The 18,749-nt window shown below is 35.8% G+C and overlaps 1 protein-coding gene across 1 annotated transcript in view; it reads left to right on the forward strand.

Moving 5' to 3' along the window:
- ELL2 (elongation factor for RNA polymerase II 2) overlaps window positions 1-18,749 on the forward strand; it is a 96,513-nt gene that overhangs the window by 52,640 nt on the left and 25,124 nt on the right. Inside the window, exons 3-4 of the mRNA XM_044662691.1 lie at window positions 6,702-6,823; window positions 14,585-14,748. Coding sequence (XP_044518626.1) covers window positions 6,702-6,823; window positions 14,585-14,748 — 286 coding nt within the window. The remainder of the gene's footprint in view (window positions 1-6,701; window positions 6,824-14,584; window positions 14,749-18,749) is intronic.

Below are 18,749 nucleotides of genomic sequence, written 5' to 3' on the forward strand. Positions count from 1 at the left end.
CACCTCCTGGCAGAGAGGTGATCAACTAGAAATACTAAACGGGACATATATTTTCTGACATAGCTGGTGCATCTCTTTCTTTTGCCAGACTCTCTCTCCTCTATCTATTCACTTGTTACCAACTGGGTGGATTTTGTGAGGAGGGAGGGTTGGAAAACAAAACAGAATCAAGGTAGATAAGGACAATGCTATTAAAATGAAAAGAAGAAAAGAGCATCAGTGAACCATTAAAATTGAGTACACCCTCTTCTCTCCTTTGACACCATTTCCTTTCTAGTTCAGGCCCTTATCTCATGCCTGGATTATTGCTGGTGATTACTGCTGGTGGGTCTGCCTGCTTCCAAGTCCCTCCCCACTCCAATCCATTCTTCATTCAGCCACTAAAGTGGTTTTCCTAAAATATAGGTTCAACCATATCTCTCCCCTACTCAATAAACTCTGCTGACTCCCTATTACCTGTAAGATCACATACAAAATGTGCTTCTTGGTATTCAAAGCCCTTCATAACCTAGCCCCCCAATAACTTTCCAGTCTTCTTACATTTTGCTCCCTGCCATTCATCACTTCCAGTAACACTGGACTCTTCATTTCTTTGAATAAGACATTTTCTTTGGTCTCTAGCATTCTCTCTGGCTGTCCCCACATGTTTAGGATGCTTTCCCTTCTCTATTCCAACTACTGACTTTTCTGGCTTCTTTTTGTCTCAACTACAATCCCACCTCCTACATGAAGCCTTAATTCCAGTGCCTTCCCCCTGTTAATTATTTCTAATTTATCCTTCTTGTGCTTTGCATTGGATATATTTGTTTGTGTGTTACCTCTCCTATTAAATTGTAAGCTTCTTGAGGGCAAGGACTGCCTTTTGCCTCCTTGTATGTCCAGTGCTCAGCACAGTACATGGTACTACAATGTGCTTTTAATAATGTTTACTGATTGATTGACTCGGATCGTAATCAGTAGAGTAAAAGGAAGTTCAGAAGTGAAACTTAGTTCTTTCTGTAAGAGATTATTTGGGGGGGCGGGGGGAGATAGGAGTAGAAGTAAAAAAGGCTTAGTGCTTAACATAAACTGGCACATAATGGGTGTTTAACTAAATACTTCCCAACTTATATCGAACATATTGTTGTAATCCAGGTAAATGGCAATAATCTTATACCTGTGGTAGTAGTTGTGAGCATAGATATATTTATCCTCACAAAAACATTAGAAGTGAGATGCTGTTGTTACCTTCATTTTACAGTTGAGAAAACTGAGGCAGAGAGAGAGGTTAAGTGATTTTCCAAGAGTTGGCATAAATAATAAATTTCTTGAGGCCAAATTTGAACTCAAGTCTTCTTGACTTGGAATTTTAAATCCAGTGGTCATATTCATTATTCCCTCCTAACTGCCTCATAAACCCTAAATTGGCTGTTATCACCTTGTCATATAAATAATCCGGCCTAATCCCTGCCCTGATGAAATTTGCTGTGGGTAAGAGAGAATAAATGTAAATAGAGTATAAATTAGTATATTTCCATATCAAAGGACACTAAAGTCCTCCTGAATGCCAGATTACTTGAGGAATTCATTACTTCCAGGTGCAAGATCTCAGAAGGCTTTACGAAAGAAGTAACCTTAGAGCTAAACCTCAGTAGATAGACAACAACAGTGGAAAGCATAGCATATTTTCAGGGAATGTCAAGTAAGCTAGTTTTGCTAGAGTGTTAGGTAGAGCAGTAATTCTCAAACCTCCAGCTCCCTCCCGTTTTTTGTTTTGTTTTGTTTATCTATAATAACAATGATTATAAATATAAATAAATAAATATAAATATAAATAAAATTATAAATAAACAAGCACTTTAATCCATAAGATTTGTTAATGTTAGATAAAGCTGGAAATATAGGGCTGGAGCCAAGGCTTTTAGATAGTATTGAAGTCAAGTTAAGAGATATGGTTTTTATTGATTAGATAGTGAGGAGTCGTTGGAGGTGTTTTTTGACTGATCTTACCTGTGTTTTGAGAACTAGCCTCCAGATATACACATACATATCTTCTTTGAGACTTGGGTTTTCCATAGAAATTATCATCATCTTTGTAACTAACTTTTACATAATACTATGTATATTTCCATTGTGTTTTGTGATCATTATCTCATTTGAGCTTCATATTAACCTCCAAAAGGTATGATTTGTGTGGTATTAATCTAATTTTTCAGATGAGGAAAGGAGGTCTCAGATAAGTTTAGTGACATGCCCAGGATCACATAAGTAGTATCAGAAGCAAGATTTAGAGGCAGCTGAGTGGCACAGTGGATAGAATACTGCACCTAGAATTAGGAAGACATGTTCAAATCCTGCCTCAGACACTTAGCTTTGTGACCCTGGATAAGCCACTTAGGCACTTTCTACTTTGCATCAGTTTCCTCGTCTGTAAAATGAAGATAATAATAGCACCTATCTATGGTGCCATTAGGATTAAATGAAATATCTATAAAGTATTTTACAAAACTGAAAGTGCTAAATAAAGGCTACCTACTACTGCTACTATTTACTACTACTACTATTATTATCAATCCTGAACCCAGATCTAGCTTTCAGTTCATTAGACTGTACTATCTTATCCATACTTGGACTTTAGGAATCCTATGCCACTCTCTTGTCCTAACCCTTAGAAATATAAATGTCTGATGCTATTTTCTAGGGGAGAGTAGAAAAGAAATGAGAAGATAGGCATGGGAATTTTCTCTCCTAGGAGTAAGGGGGATACTGACACATAACTTCTTCTCTACCAAACTAGAATTACTCACAGAAAAACTAAAACAAACAAAGAGAAATTATTGCACCAGCTTACAAGAATAGATTTGTTTTTCCTTCTATCTTACTTTAGCATTCTCTCTACCTATTCTCCTTCCTGTGTTTATAAAATCATGAAGGTGATAGATAGGATAATGGTATATGTAGTATAAAAACAAGGTTGTTCACAAAGTCTCAGAATACTAGAACTAGGGGACATTCTCAAAATTTAAAAGAAAAATCTATACAGGTAACAATAAATTTATGGAACTTGTTATTCCAAGAGGGTAGTACTCACTATGTATATAACTTTGGATGAATCATTTCACCTTCTAAAAAAACCTCAGTTTCCTCATCTATAAAGGGCTAAACTATCATGTTATTCTGTTGTTCAAAAATATGGGGTCAAGTAGAGTTTAAATAAATTCAGAGTTGATAACTTCATAATAAATTATCTAAATCTTAGCAAGCCTGGCTAAATGGTGAAGCAGCTGTAGATAAAAAGTCACTATCTGAGCTGTTAATTACCTTCATTACAAAATTTTAATTCATTTAGCACCCATTTTCCTTGTCTCCCTCATTTCTTTTTCACTTGCTCACATCCATTTTGTTTTCAGTTTGTCTGAAAGAGACCTGGAGGCTTTACTGGACCTCTAATTCAATATGAGTCAACAATGTGTTATGTCAGACAAAACCACTAATATAAACTTAGGCTAGACTGAGAGAGGCCTAGTATACAGGTCTGAGGACAGTGATAATCCCACCATATTGTACTTTGGTCAGACCCCAGCTTGCTACCATGTTTTAGATATTGATATACTAGATATTGATATACTAGATATTGATATTCTAGAGAACATCTAGAGTAGGGGAACTAGAATGGTGAAGAGCCTCAAATTAATGATGTGAGGATTAGTTGAAAGAAATGGACATGTTTAGCAAAAAAGATTTAGATAAGTGTTTTGCCTCCAGAGTCAATTTCTTTATGTGTAAAATGAAACCTTTACAAGGTTATTGTGAGGAAAGCACTTTGTATACCCTGATGTATAGTACTTATTAATAGTAATAACTTAGAAACCTCCCTCCCCAAAAGAAAGACTTGGAGGGAGTGTGTAGGTATCTGCAAGTATTTGTAGGACTGTCATGTGAAAAAGGGATTAGACTTGTTCTGGTTGACCCCAGAGGTCATAACTGAGAAGAATAAATAGAAATTACAGAGAAGTAAATTTAGACTTAACATAAGAAAAAGGCTTCCTAAAATTAAGAACTGACAAAATAAAATGTGCTATCTTGGGGGGAGGGTAATGGATTCCCCACCCCATCTGAAGTCTTCAAGTCAAAGTTAAATGACAACTAATTGGGTACAGGATGTTTTAAAAGGGGTTTTTGTTTAAGATAAATTGGACCCCAAGGTCCCTTCCTAAATTGCCTTCCTAATATATCTAATTTGATGAATGAGAAATCACTAACATGGGGTGGGGGTGGAATTGGTAAGAATTGGCAACTGATCAGATCTGATATGTAAGGAACATGAAGAGTCAAGTATGGGTATGAGTCAAAGGTAGTAGGATTAAGAAAACCTGGTTAAGTGGGGGTGATTTGGCAGGGGGTGGAAGACAATAATGGATAACGATTTGAGTTTGTCATACTGCTGGAGCATCTAGTCAGAGATATCCAGAGAAATTAGGACTGATAATGTAAATACAGGATTTCTCTGAAAAAGAAGTCATTGAATGGTGATCTATTACCTCTAGGTTTAAAAGCAAACTCTTTGACTTTTAAAGCTTTGCACGATGGCTCCAACCTACCTTTCCTGACTTTTTAAGTACTATCCTCCACATACTCTCTGTGATCCAAACTGGCCTGCTCTTCCTTGCACACAACATTCCATTTCCTACCTCCCTATAATGATTGTGCTGGTTTTTCTATGCCTGGAATGTGTTCTGCTTCCTCTTGGAATCTCTACCTTCCTTCAAATCTCAGCTCAATTGACACCTCCTACGTGAAGCCTTTCCCTCTCCCCAGATGCTAATGCCTTACTGAAAAAAAAAATTTTATATTTACTTTGCCTTGTTTTGCATTAATTTATATAAATATGTATGGGTTGTGCTGCCACTAATTGAATGTAAGCTCCTAGAAGTCAGGAACTGTTTGGCATTTGTCTTTGTATCTCCATTGCCCAACATAAGACTGGATGATTCTAGGGGTTTAATAAATGCTTCTCAATTAACTGAATAAGAATTAAATTGTTTAAAAATTATAACCAAGTTTGGCTCCAAGACACTTTCCCCTACCTCTTTGTAGAAGTGGTAGACTATGGTTGTTGATCAACTCTGTCCCAGGGTTGTTATGAGGATCAAATGAGTGAATTTGCATATGTAAAATACTTTATAAACATTATAGCTCCATAAATACTAAATGCTGTTATTACATGACATCAGACTTTTTTTTTCTTTATTAGAAAGACTTACCATCTGGGAGGGGGAAAGAAGATGTGAAGTATAAAGTAAAAGATCCATAAAATAAATGTATTTTAAAAATTGACATGACTTCATTGGGAGTCAATGATTCTAAATCAACTATTTCCTTTTTTAAATAAGCATGCAATAAGCATTAAGCATCCACTACATGCTAGATACCAAAAATACAAGTCAAAAATGAAGCCACTTCTATATCTCTCTAGGTCAACTAGGTTCAGAGGTGAGAGGGAAGTCACAGATATACATCTAAGGAATTACATAATATATACAAAGTTCTTTGGTAGACGCAACAGTGTCTTCTGGGAGGGAAATGGAGAAGTCCTCAGGACTTCTTTAGCTGAGTTTTGAAAGAAGTTAGGTATTCTAAGAGGCAGAAGTGAAATGTCCATGCATATGGAAGGCCAGTTTTACTGCAACCTTGGACATTTGAGGAAAAGTTATGTGAAATGAAGTCTGGAAAAATTAGCTGGGATTCAGACTGCGAAGGGCTTTAGTTGTCCCATGAGGGTTTTTGTTTGATCCTAGCCGATATAGGGAATCAATAAGGTTTCTTAAGTAGGGGAGTGATACGATCAGACTTGTACTTTAGGAATTTCACTTTGGTAGCTATATGGAAGGTGGTTTTTGAAAAGGAGTAAGATTGAAATTAGAATGATTAAGTCTAGGTGAGAGGCAGTATGGCCCTGAACTAAAGTACCAGTTGTGTGAATGGAGGAAAATGGGCCAAGCAAGAGATTTTGTAGTTCAAATTCAAAAGACATGGGTGGTAAGAGAGACTGAAAAGAGGAGGTGAAGTTGACTTAGAAATGACGAACCTGGGTGATAAAGGATGATGATGCCTTTAACAAACACAGGGATGCCAGAAGGGAGAGAATAGGTCTGAGGGGAAAGATAATGAATTCTGTTGATTTACAAATGCTTACAGGACATCTAGGTGGCTGACCAGCAAAATTGTTGACAATATAGGCTTGAAATTTAGGAAACTTTATTGGATATATAGATCTGGAAGCCATTTGCATAAGGATGATAACTGATTGATGAGTTCACTAAGAGAATATGTAGAAAGAAAAGAAGAGGCTGGGATGGTTCCTGGTACATACTAAGTGCTTAATAAATGTTCATTGATTACTTGACTGGGATCTATGGTCGGGACCTGATCCAGCAAAGGACTATGATCAACAAACAAATCACAGGAGAACCAGAAGAGGATTTTAAGATAGTTACTATTTATTTCTTTCATTTGGCTAATGTGCAGTTGATCTATATAATGGAAATAATTATACCTACAGAAAAGGATGCAAGTAAGAAAGATTCTTTTTTCAATGATGAATGCTTTGAACTTAACAATTTTGTGTTTTGAGCACAGCCATCAAGAGGGGATATAGCATATTTTATTATAAAGTCCTATCCTGAATTTATAATTTAAGACACTTCTTTTTTTTCTTTTAGCTTGTCAAAATTCCCAAAAATGATCCCCCAAATGAAGTGCATAACTTTAACTTCTACTTGTCAAATGTTGGCAAAGATAACCCTCAGGGAAGCTTTGACTGCATCCAGCAAACTGTCTCAAGGTAAGTACATTTTTTAAGCATGATCAGGAGGGAATTATATTTTGTATTTATGTCTGAGACTTTTATTAAATTGTAGGAGGATAGTCAGGATTCTTTAATATGAAATAACACTAAAAAAAACAACGAACTTACATGAAAAAAAAATATATATATATGTGTGTGTATATATATAAAAGAAGCATACCTTCTTTCAGTGAAAACGAATTGGCTACTTAATTCATATTTCTTAACATTATATTTCTAATTGACAAAGAGCCCCCTAAAAAATGTATACCCTTTCCTTATCAATGAAGTGGCTTTAGTGCTTCCTAAATCTCAGTAGGCTAGGTCACTCCTCAGTATATAGCCTCCAGCAGTTTCCCAACTGTCCAGTCACAGCCCTGATTCTCACAGAGTATTAGTAAAGATTCTGAATGTTTTATTTCTTCTGGGAGAAAAAAATACCAGGAAGAGATTGAAGATTAATGTAAAGAAATAATACACATTATTAAAATTGTACTTTAAAGCATAAGAAGGAAGGAAGGTAAAAAGCAGGCATTTATTAAGTACTTATATGTGCTTAAGCTCTGGGGATACCAATACAAGCAAAAAGAAACACAACACCTGCACCCACAGTAGGGGAAGGATAACACACAAAAGGAAGGCAGAAAAAGGAGAGGGGATAAGGGTGGATAAAAAGTGATCCAGAGCAGGGACCTAGTTTTAAACTCCAGAGAAAATCAGGAACAAGGCCAAGAGGAGAATGAACACTGGACCTTCCACAAAATGGAGGCTTCAAGAGAACCTCATCATTGGCAGAAGGTGGGGGGCAGGCTTTGCTGAGGGACATTCCCTGATTAGTGAGCTGCAGGGGTGTTAGACTCTTCCTGGGCAAGAAGGCCCTAAGTACTGAGGGAAGTTCCAAAATGAGCCAGCAGAGATTGGAAAGTCTAGAGGATGTAAGGAAGTGGGCCAGAGGAGGATGAAATCTTTCCTAGCATTTAAGGTGATTAGCATAATAGGTTCTTTAAATGGAACTTTGTTATTTTGTTTTGATAAGTTGCTGTGAATCAGAGGGGTAACTATGTCATTTCACCTGGGTGTGTTGTAACTATAATAACCAAAGAAAAATAACTCTTCCCTTAGACTTTTCATTATAAATTAAAGAAAGAGATTACCTAGGCCCTAATTTTATATTTCATAGGCTCATATATTCAGAGCCAAAGGTACTGTTTAATAACCCAGAACAATATGCTTATTTTTTCAGATGAGGAAACTGAAGCCTATCGATTTTGATTGTCTTATCCAAGGTCACACAGCTAATTAGTAGGAGATATCAGTGATTTAGAATCCAAATTTCCTGACTTTCATTCCAAAATACCAGTCACTTCTACATTTTGTCAGTTAATTTAACTGATTACTTTTAGAAAAAAAATTTTTTAATTTCACTAAATGACAACACCATCTTATAAATAAGCGATATTGTTCAATTAATTGCCCTATCAGTTTCCTTGAAAACTTGGAGTGCAGTGTAAATGTTAGCTACATTATTACTATCGTTGTCCTTGTTACTCCTGTAGATAAGATAAGAGCATATACCTTACTTAGCTAAGATGGTCAATTCGAAAGCAAAGGAAATTGTCTCTGTCTTTCATCAGACTTGTGTACAAAGCCCTCTATAATTTAGCCCATAGTACTCAACTAAATGTCTAATGTATCCATCAATGGGAGCCCTGCAGGCTTTATAGTTTAAAAGTCAGCCTGTTATCTATTCTATGATTTACATATGATGACATTCTATGATTTTTATGTTGATTTCTGATCTTTTTGTGTTTATAAAATTTATCTCACGAACAAAATTGTAAACTTGATGGAATGACACTGTGCCTTATATTTACTCTGTCTCTGACTGAAAATAATAGTAGACTGATAACCTGACATCAGCAAATACTGATTGACTTGATTCCTTCATTAACTTCTCTAACTGGCTCTTCTTTTCAAATTCCCCTTTGTAGGGTGGTCATTCCATGGCCTTATGCCAAAAGAAGCTTATTTGGAGTTTCATTTTGTGTTTAAAGCAAGCAGAAAGAAAAATGTCTCAATTGTAATTATGTACTTCGAAAGATCTAAAGTAATAGTATTGGGAAGACATTAGGAAGTCTGTCTCTAAGCAATCAATAATTAAAAAAATGTTTTTTTAAGCCTTGCTGATTTTCTCTTCCTTCCTTCCTTCTTTCTTTCTTTTTATTGTAATTTCTCACTAATGCTAAATCTGGCTTCCATTTTTTACTTTATTTTTACTACCCTAGCTTTCTAGTTGATATTTTTTTAATTGAAGCTTCCCATTTATTATGTAAGCATGTGACATTATTAGGCTATAATCATTAATAGAAATTAACCAATAGGTATACTTTGGCCATTCTGTGAGACAAATTAATATTGGGAAAGGAACCTGAAGTTCCTGCCTATTTCTTATAATTTTTTTTTCAAGCTCTTAACTTTCCATCTTAGAATCAATACTGTGTATTGCTTCCAAGGTAAAAGAGTGGTAAGGGCTAGGCAGTGGGGGTTAAGTGACTTGCCCAGGGTCACACAGCTAGGAAGTGTCTGAGGTCAGATTTGTACCTAGGACCTCTCATCTCTAGGCCTGGCTCTGAATCCACTGAGCCACCCAGCTGCCCCCCACCACCCGCTATTTTTTATATTTAAAGGGATTTTACTTTTCTTTGACAGTTCACTGAAATGTGTTAGACTAGCTAACCTAGTCTCCTCTAACTATTAAGCTCTAATGTTCTTACCATTGATTCCAGTAATTATAAGCTGTTTGGTCTTTTTCTTATATTTCAACTAACTAAATTGAACAATATGAAAAGACTAGTCATCCTTTACCAAAAATTCCATGGGATTATCTAAAGTTCTGAATTTTGAATTTGAATAGAAAGTTTTGAATGTATTTTGCTTGTGTTTGGAATTTGAATGTGAATTTTGCTTGAAATAACTAGTCTATCCACTGGGATATGGAAGTATTGTTTGCTTTTTTTTATAGAGCAATTTTTGTTGCCCTTAGTCTTCCATGATTAAAATATTCTTCCTCCCCACTTCAGCCTCCAGGCTCTCTGGCTTTTTTTCTAGACTCAGCTCAAATCCTACCTCCTATAGGCTGACTTTCTTTCCCTACTGCTAGTACCTTCCCTCTGAGATTACCTTCCATTTATATCATATCTGTCCTGTAGGAAATATGACCTTTCTCTTGCATTAGAATGTGAACTCCTCCTGGGCATAGCCAGTGTTTTTGCATTTCTTTGTGCTCCCAGAACTTAGCATAGTGTCTGGCTTATAACTTATAATAAGTGCTGGTTGATTGGTATTTTATAACTAATAGGTTATATAATAGGTTGTGCTCCCAGAACTTAGCATAGTGTCTGGCTTATAACTTATAATAAGTGCTGGTTGATTGGTATTTTATAACTAATAGGAATAATAAAAAGCTAACATTTATGTAGTTTCTGCTGTGTGCCAGGCACTGTGCTAAGTGTTTTACAGATATCTCATTTGATTCTTAACAATAGTCTTGAGAGGTAGGTGCTATTATTATCATCATTTTACAGATGAAGAAATGGAAGCAAATAGAAGTTAAATGACTTGCCACAAAATATCAGCACAATATATTCTTTTTTTAAAAAACCCTTACCTTCTTTCTTTGGAATTGGTATTAGGCAAGAAGAGCAGTAAGAGTTAGGCAATTGGGATAAAGTAACTTGTCCAGGGTGACATAGCTAGAAAGTGCCTGAGTGTACATTTGAACCCAGGACCTCTTGTGTCCTGAAACTCTATCCACTTAGCCACCTAGTTGTCAAACAGATTTGACCCATAAAATAGTGCTTTAAAGGAAATTGTTTACCTGAAATTTATCTCTCCAACTGTTACTCCATCTTATGTTAGAATCGAGTTTAAACATAAATTAAACACAAATTAAACTCATCTTACTTACCTTATTTCTAGCTATGTATGTCACGTAATAAATGATACTAACACATTTGAGAGGTATAAATTTTAGTGTAAAGCAGTTCTTAAAACAACTTTTAAAGGCAATTTTTAATAACTTGATTAAAAAAAACAAAACAAAACAAAGCTAGGTAGTAGCATTTAAAAAGCAACCCATAAGAAAACCAAATTGACAGTATCAAAGATGAAAAGGGAGACCTCACCTCTAATGAAGGGGAAATTAAGGCAATCATTAAAAACTATTTTGCCCAATTATATGGCAATAAATATAACAATTTAGGAGATATGGATGAATATTTACAAAAATATAAACTGCCTAGATTAACAGCAGAAGAAATAGAATACCTAAATAATCCCATATCAGAAAAAGAAATTGAACAAGCCATCAAAGAACTCCCTAAGAAAAATCACCAGGGCCTGATGGATTCACAAGTGAATTCTATCAGACATTCAAAGAGCAACAAATCCCTATACTATGCAAATTATTTGATATGATAAGCAAAGAAAGAGTCCTACCAAATTCCTTTTATAACACAAATATGGTACTGATTCCAAACCCAGGGAGATCAAAAACAGAGAAAGAAAACTACAGACCAATCTCCCTAATGAACATAGATGCAAAAATCTTAAATAGAATACTAGCAAAGAGACTCCAGCAAGTAATTAAGAAGATCATCCACCATGATCAGGTGGGATTTATACCAGGAATGCAAGGATGGTTCAACATTAGGAAAACCATCCAAATAATTGACCATATCAACAGTCTAACAAACAAAAATCACATGATTATCTCAATAGATGCTGAAAAAGCCTTTGACAAAATACAGCATCCATTCCTATTGAAAACACTGAAAAGTATAGGAATAGAAGGACCTTTCCTACAAATAATAAACAGTATATACCTAAAACCATCAACAAACATCATATGCAATGGGGATAAATTAGAAGCCTTCCCAATAAGATCAGGAGTAAAACAAGGATGGTCCATTATCACCTCTATTATTCAACATAGTATTAGAAACACTAGCAGTTGCAATTAGAGAAGAAAAAGAAATTGAAGGTATCAAAATAGGCAAGGAGGAGACTAAGCTATCACTCTTTGCAGATGATATGATGGTCTACTTAAAAAATCCTAGAGAATCAACTAAGAAGCTTGTAGAAATAATCTACAACTTTAGCAAAGTTGCAGGATACAAAATAAATGCATATAAATCATCAGCATTTCTATATATTTCCAACACATTAGAGCAGCAAGAAGTAGAAAGAGAAACACCATTTAAAATCACCCTAGACAATATAAAATACTTAGGAATCTATCTACCAAAACAAACACAGCAGTTATATGAAAACAACTACAAAACACTTTCCAAACAAATAAAACTGGATCTAAACAACTGGAAAGCCATTGATTGCTCATGGGTAGGACGAGCTAACATAATAAAAATGAACATTCTACCCAAATTAATTTACCTATTTAGTGCCATACCTATCAAGCTACCAAAAAACTTCTTTACTGAATTAGAAAAAACTATAACAAATTTCATTTGGAATAACAAAAGATCAAGAATATCAAGGGAAATAATGAAAAAAAATGTGAAGGAAGGGGGCCTTAGCAGTACCAGATATTAAACTATACTATAAAGCAGCAGTCATCACAACAATATGGTACTGGCTAAGAGACAGAGAGAAGGATCAGTGGAATAGACTTGGGGTAAATGACATCAGCAAGACAGTGTATGATAAATCCAAAGAGCCCAACTTTTGGGACATGAATCCACTATTTGACAAAAACTGCTGGGAAATTTGGAAAACAATATGGGAGAGATTAGGTCTAGATCAGCATCTCACACTCTACACCAAGATAAATTCAGAATGGGTGAACAACTTGAATATAAAGAGGGAAACTATAAATAAGTTAAGTGAATGCAGAATAGTATACTTGTCAGATCTCTGGGAAAGGAAAGACTTCAAAACCAAGCAAGAGTTAGAAAAAATTACAAAATGTAAATTAAATGGTTTTGATTATATTAAACTAAAAAGCTTTTGTACAAACAAAAACAATGTAGTCAAAATCAGAAGAGAAACAACAAATTGGGAAAAAATCTTTATACCGAAAAACTCTGACAAGAGTCTAATCACTCAAATATACAAGGAGTTAAAGCAATTGTATAAAAAATCAAGCCATTCCCCAATTGATAAATGGGCAAGAGACATGAATAGGCAATTTTCAGGTAAAGAAATCAAAAGTATCAATAAGCACATGAGAAAGTGTTCTAAATCTCTAATAATTAGAGAAATGCAAATCAAAACAACTCTGAGGTATCACCTCACACCTAGCAGATTGGCTAAAATGAAAGAAGGGGAGAGTAATGAATGCTGGAAGGGATGTGGCAAAATTGGGACATTAATGCATTGCTGGTGGAGTTGTGAACTGATCCAGCCATTCTGGCTGGCAATTTGGAATCATGCTCAAAGGGCTATAAAAGACTGCCTGCCCTTTGATCCAGCCATACCATTGTTGGGTTTGTACCCCAAACAGATCATAGATAAACAGACTTGTACAAAAATATTTATTGCCTCGCTTTTTGTAGTGGCAAAAAAACTGGAAAAGGAGGGTATGTCCTTCAATTGGGGAATGGCTGAACAAACTGTGGTATATACTGGTGATGGAATACTATTGTGCTAAAAGGAATAATAAACTGGAGGAGTTCCAGGTGAACTGGAAAGACCTCCAGGAACTGATGCAGAGTGAAAGGAGCAGAGCCAGAAGAACATTGTACACAGAGACTGATATACTATGGTAAAATCGAATGTAATGGACTTCTGTACCAGCAACAATGCAATGACACAAGACAGCTCTGAGGGATTTATGGTAAAGAACGCTACCCACATTCAGAGGAAGGGACTGCAGGAGAGGAAACATAAGAAAAACAGCTGCTTGAATGCATGGGTTGGGGTGGACATGATTGAGGATGTGGACTCGAAACTACCACACCAATGCAACTACCAACAATTTGGAAATAGGTCTTGATCAAGGACACATGACAAAACCAGTGGAAATGTGCATCGGCCATGGGTGGGGGGAATGCAGGGGGTGAAGGGGAAAGTAGGATCATGAATCATGTAACCATGTTAAAATGAATATTAATAAATGTTTAAATTTTTAAAAAAAAGCAACCCATAGTTAAATTTCGCTTGTATTTAATAAGAAATTTGCATCCAATGACAGTATAGCTTACTTATAGAAAGTTAAAGAACTTTCAGCTGTTTTAAAATAATGCTACTTTTCCCCCCACTAATTCATTCCCTACAAGTGACTTTTAAACAGAAAGGTAAATATAAATTCTAAGTTACTTGAATCCTAGGGTAATTAAGATGGCATTAGTGCTTGCTAGAATTTTGTCCCCAACTAGAAAATTGCTTACAAATTAAATTCAAGTTACATCTCACTATTCGGCTCAGTGCTAAGGCTTTTTCCTGTAAAAAGAGAATTTATTACGTGTTGCTTTTAAACAGAGACTTCATTTCAATTCTAGGAAGAATCAGTAAAAGATTCTTAAAAACATGTGACTCTTATATATTGCCATAGACCTCTAGTAACCCTATATGGCCTCTCTTCTCTACAAAGGCTAGAGTGGGATACATAAGAAGAATATGTCAGAAATTTGGGGAAAATGCAAGAAGAGAATGATTTTTTTAAAGTCTAGCTTGTTTCTATTGCCCGAAAAATAAGTTAAAAATAGTCATCTCTTACAAAGCTACTTTGTTACTCTACAGTTCTGGTGCCTCACAGCTCAATTGCCTGGGATTTATACAAGATAAAATTACAGTATGTGCAACAAATGACTCCTATCAAATGACAAGAGAACGAATGACCCAGGCAGAAGAGGAATCCCGTAACCGAAGTACAAAGGTTATAAAACCTGGTGGACCATTTGTAGGTGTGTATATGCTTCCTTTTTTTTTTTTTTTCTTAAACCCCTCTCATAAAGAGCAATTGAAGTAGCTTAGGTTGCCACATATAAATTCCACTTCCGTTATTACCTTATTAAATCAAAGAAGTTGGTTGTTGGGAAAAAATGGGAGTATAAATATGAAATAGAGTTTTATATTATCTTGTAGAAATTATTCTGGAGGAATATTTTGTTGTTTAAAATTTTTTAACTTAATTTTTGAAAGTGATTTTTTCCTTCTCTTTATTTCCCAAACTATTCCTAGTGAAGTAGTCTTTATTGCTTTACAATAAACATATCTTGAAAGATGAGAAAGTGACAAAGGAGGTTGGAACTGTTGTGCTCTTCTTGCCACCAGAAAATGTAATTTTAACAATGAAAAATTTTGGATGGTTCTTATTTTTACAGTTTGGTAATTATTTTAAAAGTAAGATATTCTCTAATAGTAAGTTTTTAATTTGTTTGATTTGGGGGGTTTGGCAACCTACCGTTACAGACTTCTCCTTGGATTTTCAGTGGATGCTTAGAAAGGAAATTTTTTTTTAAATCTCTAAGAGCTACCCATTACAAAGCCTCAGGGTACAGGCACTAAAGGAATGAAATCTAATTACTTTTTAGTAGTTTAGGCTGTCATCTTGTATTCTGGTGCTTTTTTTCATCTGTCAGGTAGGAGAATGACTCAAAAATCAGGCTGTACCAATTCCAGTCAACATAACCACCAGAACAAGGGACTTGAAGGTGATTGTCATCTGTGACCCTTATTTTGTCTTGATATTAAGAAAGGAGTAGATGTTTAACAGACCTAATTTGGTATATTAATTGTAATGACTGCTAATACTATCAGGAATTAGGATGAACCCTTTATCAGTTTTAAACAACACAAGTATGATTTTTTTTTAAAACGGTGAAGTATTATTAAAACTTAAATTCTAGCAGTGACAGCCTCTCTGAGGACCAGGCCCCTTAATCTTCATTTTTCCATGGCTCAGTATAATTCTGCTTCTGTGTTTTTCCTTCTATGTGTGAACCAGCTACAATGCAATCAGTGTTTAGAAACTACACTTCTGTCATTAATAGGCACTTTTTTGGAACAAGGCCAATGCTCCTGGGAGCTGGTGCTTAGCTTAGATACACTTAGTTTGGTCTAACAACAATTCATAACTTCCCCAGGTGTCTGTACACACAGGACCAAGTTCTCTCTACAGCACACAGACATCAAAGAGCATTTTTTTCCTTTTCTGATGAGTGAAATAACAGTCTTTGATCACCTTTCTTATTCCTTTATCCTCATAATGGGCTTAATTAAATTTATGTACCAGTTGTCTAAATCTTATAGTATTATTTTTTAAATTAAAATATAGTATTTGTTTCAAGTTATCTCTCATCACCAGATGGAGCAAGATTATCTAAAAGTACTGAAGATTTAAAAAAAAGTACTGAAGATGAATCTTGTGTAGATGAATTTTATTTTTTATTTGTAGATTAATTTTATTTTTTTATTTGTTTCTTCATTCAACATACACTAAAAGTTTTATAATTGAAGTTCAAGTGAAACATTTTTGAATTTCATAAGGGGATAGAAGAAATCTTAGATGTCTGGGGCAAGAGTCAGAGAGAAGTGAAGCAAGAAAGGCAGAAGTTGAATAAAAATCAAATAGAGAATTTCTCCCTGTGGCAGAGGTGTTTGGAAATGACTTGAAAAGTATTTTGATTTATTTTAAAGCAGAGAAATCAAGTGGGCCTGGAATGGGAGGGGGTAGGTAGAAAGAGGTAAAAATAATATGATTGCTCATCAGAGATGGTTTTATGATGAAAAATTTGACTTTGCATTGGAATGGCTTGGAGGTTTTAAGTAGACTTCAGGTTCTTGTTAAACAGTGCTTTTAGAGTTTGAGCATACTGGGCTCAAAACACCTGCAAACCACTCGGTACAAGTTCAATACTATGTAATGGTACTAAAGAGTAACCAAGTTACTTCAGCCTCTAAAAAAAAATAAAATTATAGTTTGGCATCACTGCTTTGTAAGTTCTATCCTTCCAAGAGAAGGACTCAGGAGATTTGAGGTTATTGAGTCTCCCTGTTTCAATGAAGATCAACAAACATTGTGTCTGCTCCATACAATGTACTATTTTTAATTATAACTGCACCAGCCATTCCAGACACAGAGTTGTTGTCTACCTTGATATTAACAATTTCCCTTGCTAACAGTTCTAGGACCTCAGGTAGATCATTCTTCAGGTAGGGTTAGGAATTTGTAACATCTCTCAAATAAGCCCCTCAATTTCCTAGGACACTGCCACCATCCTGTTGCAGGCTTTTAGCATTTCACCCAGACCACTGTACTGGGCTGCTTGTTAATCTCCAGCCCTGCGTCTCTCCCCACTTCAGACCGCCTTCCACTCACCTGGCAAATTGATCTTCCTAAAGCTCAGATGTGATCTTGTTGCCACTCTATTTGATAAGCTGCAGACACTCCCCTGACACTGTTGGGATCAAATAGGAAATGCCCTGTTTGACATTCAGAGCTGTCCAGTCTTCTCCAACCTTACTCCTCCCCTGCCCTCCTCACTGTGCAGATGACTGACACTGACCTCCCTGTGGTTCCTCAAACAAGACCTCCATCTCCCAAGGTTTTTCACAGGCCGTTCCCCATGCATGAAATACTCTTCCCTCCTCTTTAAGGCCCAGCTAAAATCTCACCTTCTTCAAGAACTCTTTCTGATGCCCTTTAATGTTAGTGCCTTTGCTCTCTCTCTTTTTTTTTGAAATTCTTATCTTAAACCCTACCTATTTTCTAAATATGTAAAACTGATTCAAGTATTGGTTCCAAGGCAGAACAGTGGTAAGGGTGAGGCATTGGGGCTTAAGTGACTCACCCAGGGTCACACAGTGAGGAAGTATCTGAAGTCAGATTTGAACCTAGGACCTCTTATCTCCAGGCCTGACTTTCTATTGACTGAGCTGCTTAGCTGTCCCTGTCTTCGATTTATTGATTATCTTCAAATTGTCCTGGGTATGTTTTGTTCATAATTGTTTTCTTTTTGTCTTTCCCATTAGTCTATGAGCAGCCTGAGAGTCAGGACTATCTTTTGTCTTTCTTTGTATCCCCAGCACTTAGCACAGTGCCTGGCCCATAAGAGGTACTTTAATGAATGTTTAAGGACTGACTAACTTCTCAAGCCTTTTCTTCATCCTCATTGAACCAGCTGCTGACAATCACCCATACAATATTCTTTCATGTTCTTTTTTTTTTTTTTTTAAACCCTTACCTTCCGTCTTGGAGTCAATACTGTGTATAGGCCTGGCTCTCAATCCACTGAGCCACCCAACTGCCCCCTCATGTTCTTAAATACTGTTGTTACAGGTCTTTTCAGCTTCTCTTCTCCAGGCTAATTCCAAGGTCCTTTTAGCCTTTCTTGGTATGGCTTCTGTGCCAACCCTCTAATCATTTTCATTGCTCTCTTCTGAATCCTCTCCAATTCTTCTCATCACTGAATTCAAAACTAGACAGACTGCTTTAATGAAGGTCTGATCTTTATTATAATGCCTTTTCAGAGGGCCATATTGCTATCTCATTTATATTCAACCCTTATGGCATCAGATCTTTTTCAGTCATATTACTAATTATCTTTTTGCATCTTCCCATTTCAACCAATTTGTCAAGGTTATTTCAGATCCTTTTCTTAAATGCTGACTAACCATTCAGATTTTGTCATCAGCAAATAGTCTTTAAAGCAATTGGTGCAATCTTCATAAAACAAAATGCCCCTTAACTGTTATGCCATGGAGAGCCAAGTTCAAAGTCAATACATGATGCCTAAAAAACCAAAGTTCTTTTTCAACAGAAAGTCCACCTAGGAACAAAGAGGGTTAAAGAAAAGTTCTCATCTCAGGTGGCAACAACCAAGGAGTTCAGTCTCCAATAGAAGACTCAGAAAAGTGAGCCAAGGCTTATATTGACAATAGCACCTGGGAGTGGGGGAGAACC

The sequence above is a fragment of the Gracilinanus agilis genome, chromosome 1 (genome assembly GCF_016433145.1).
Source record: "Gracilinanus agilis isolate LMUSP501 chromosome 1, AgileGrace, whole genome shotgun sequence".
Lineage (NCBI taxonomy): Eukaryota > Metazoa > Chordata > Mammalia > Didelphimorphia > Didelphidae > Gracilinanus > Gracilinanus agilis.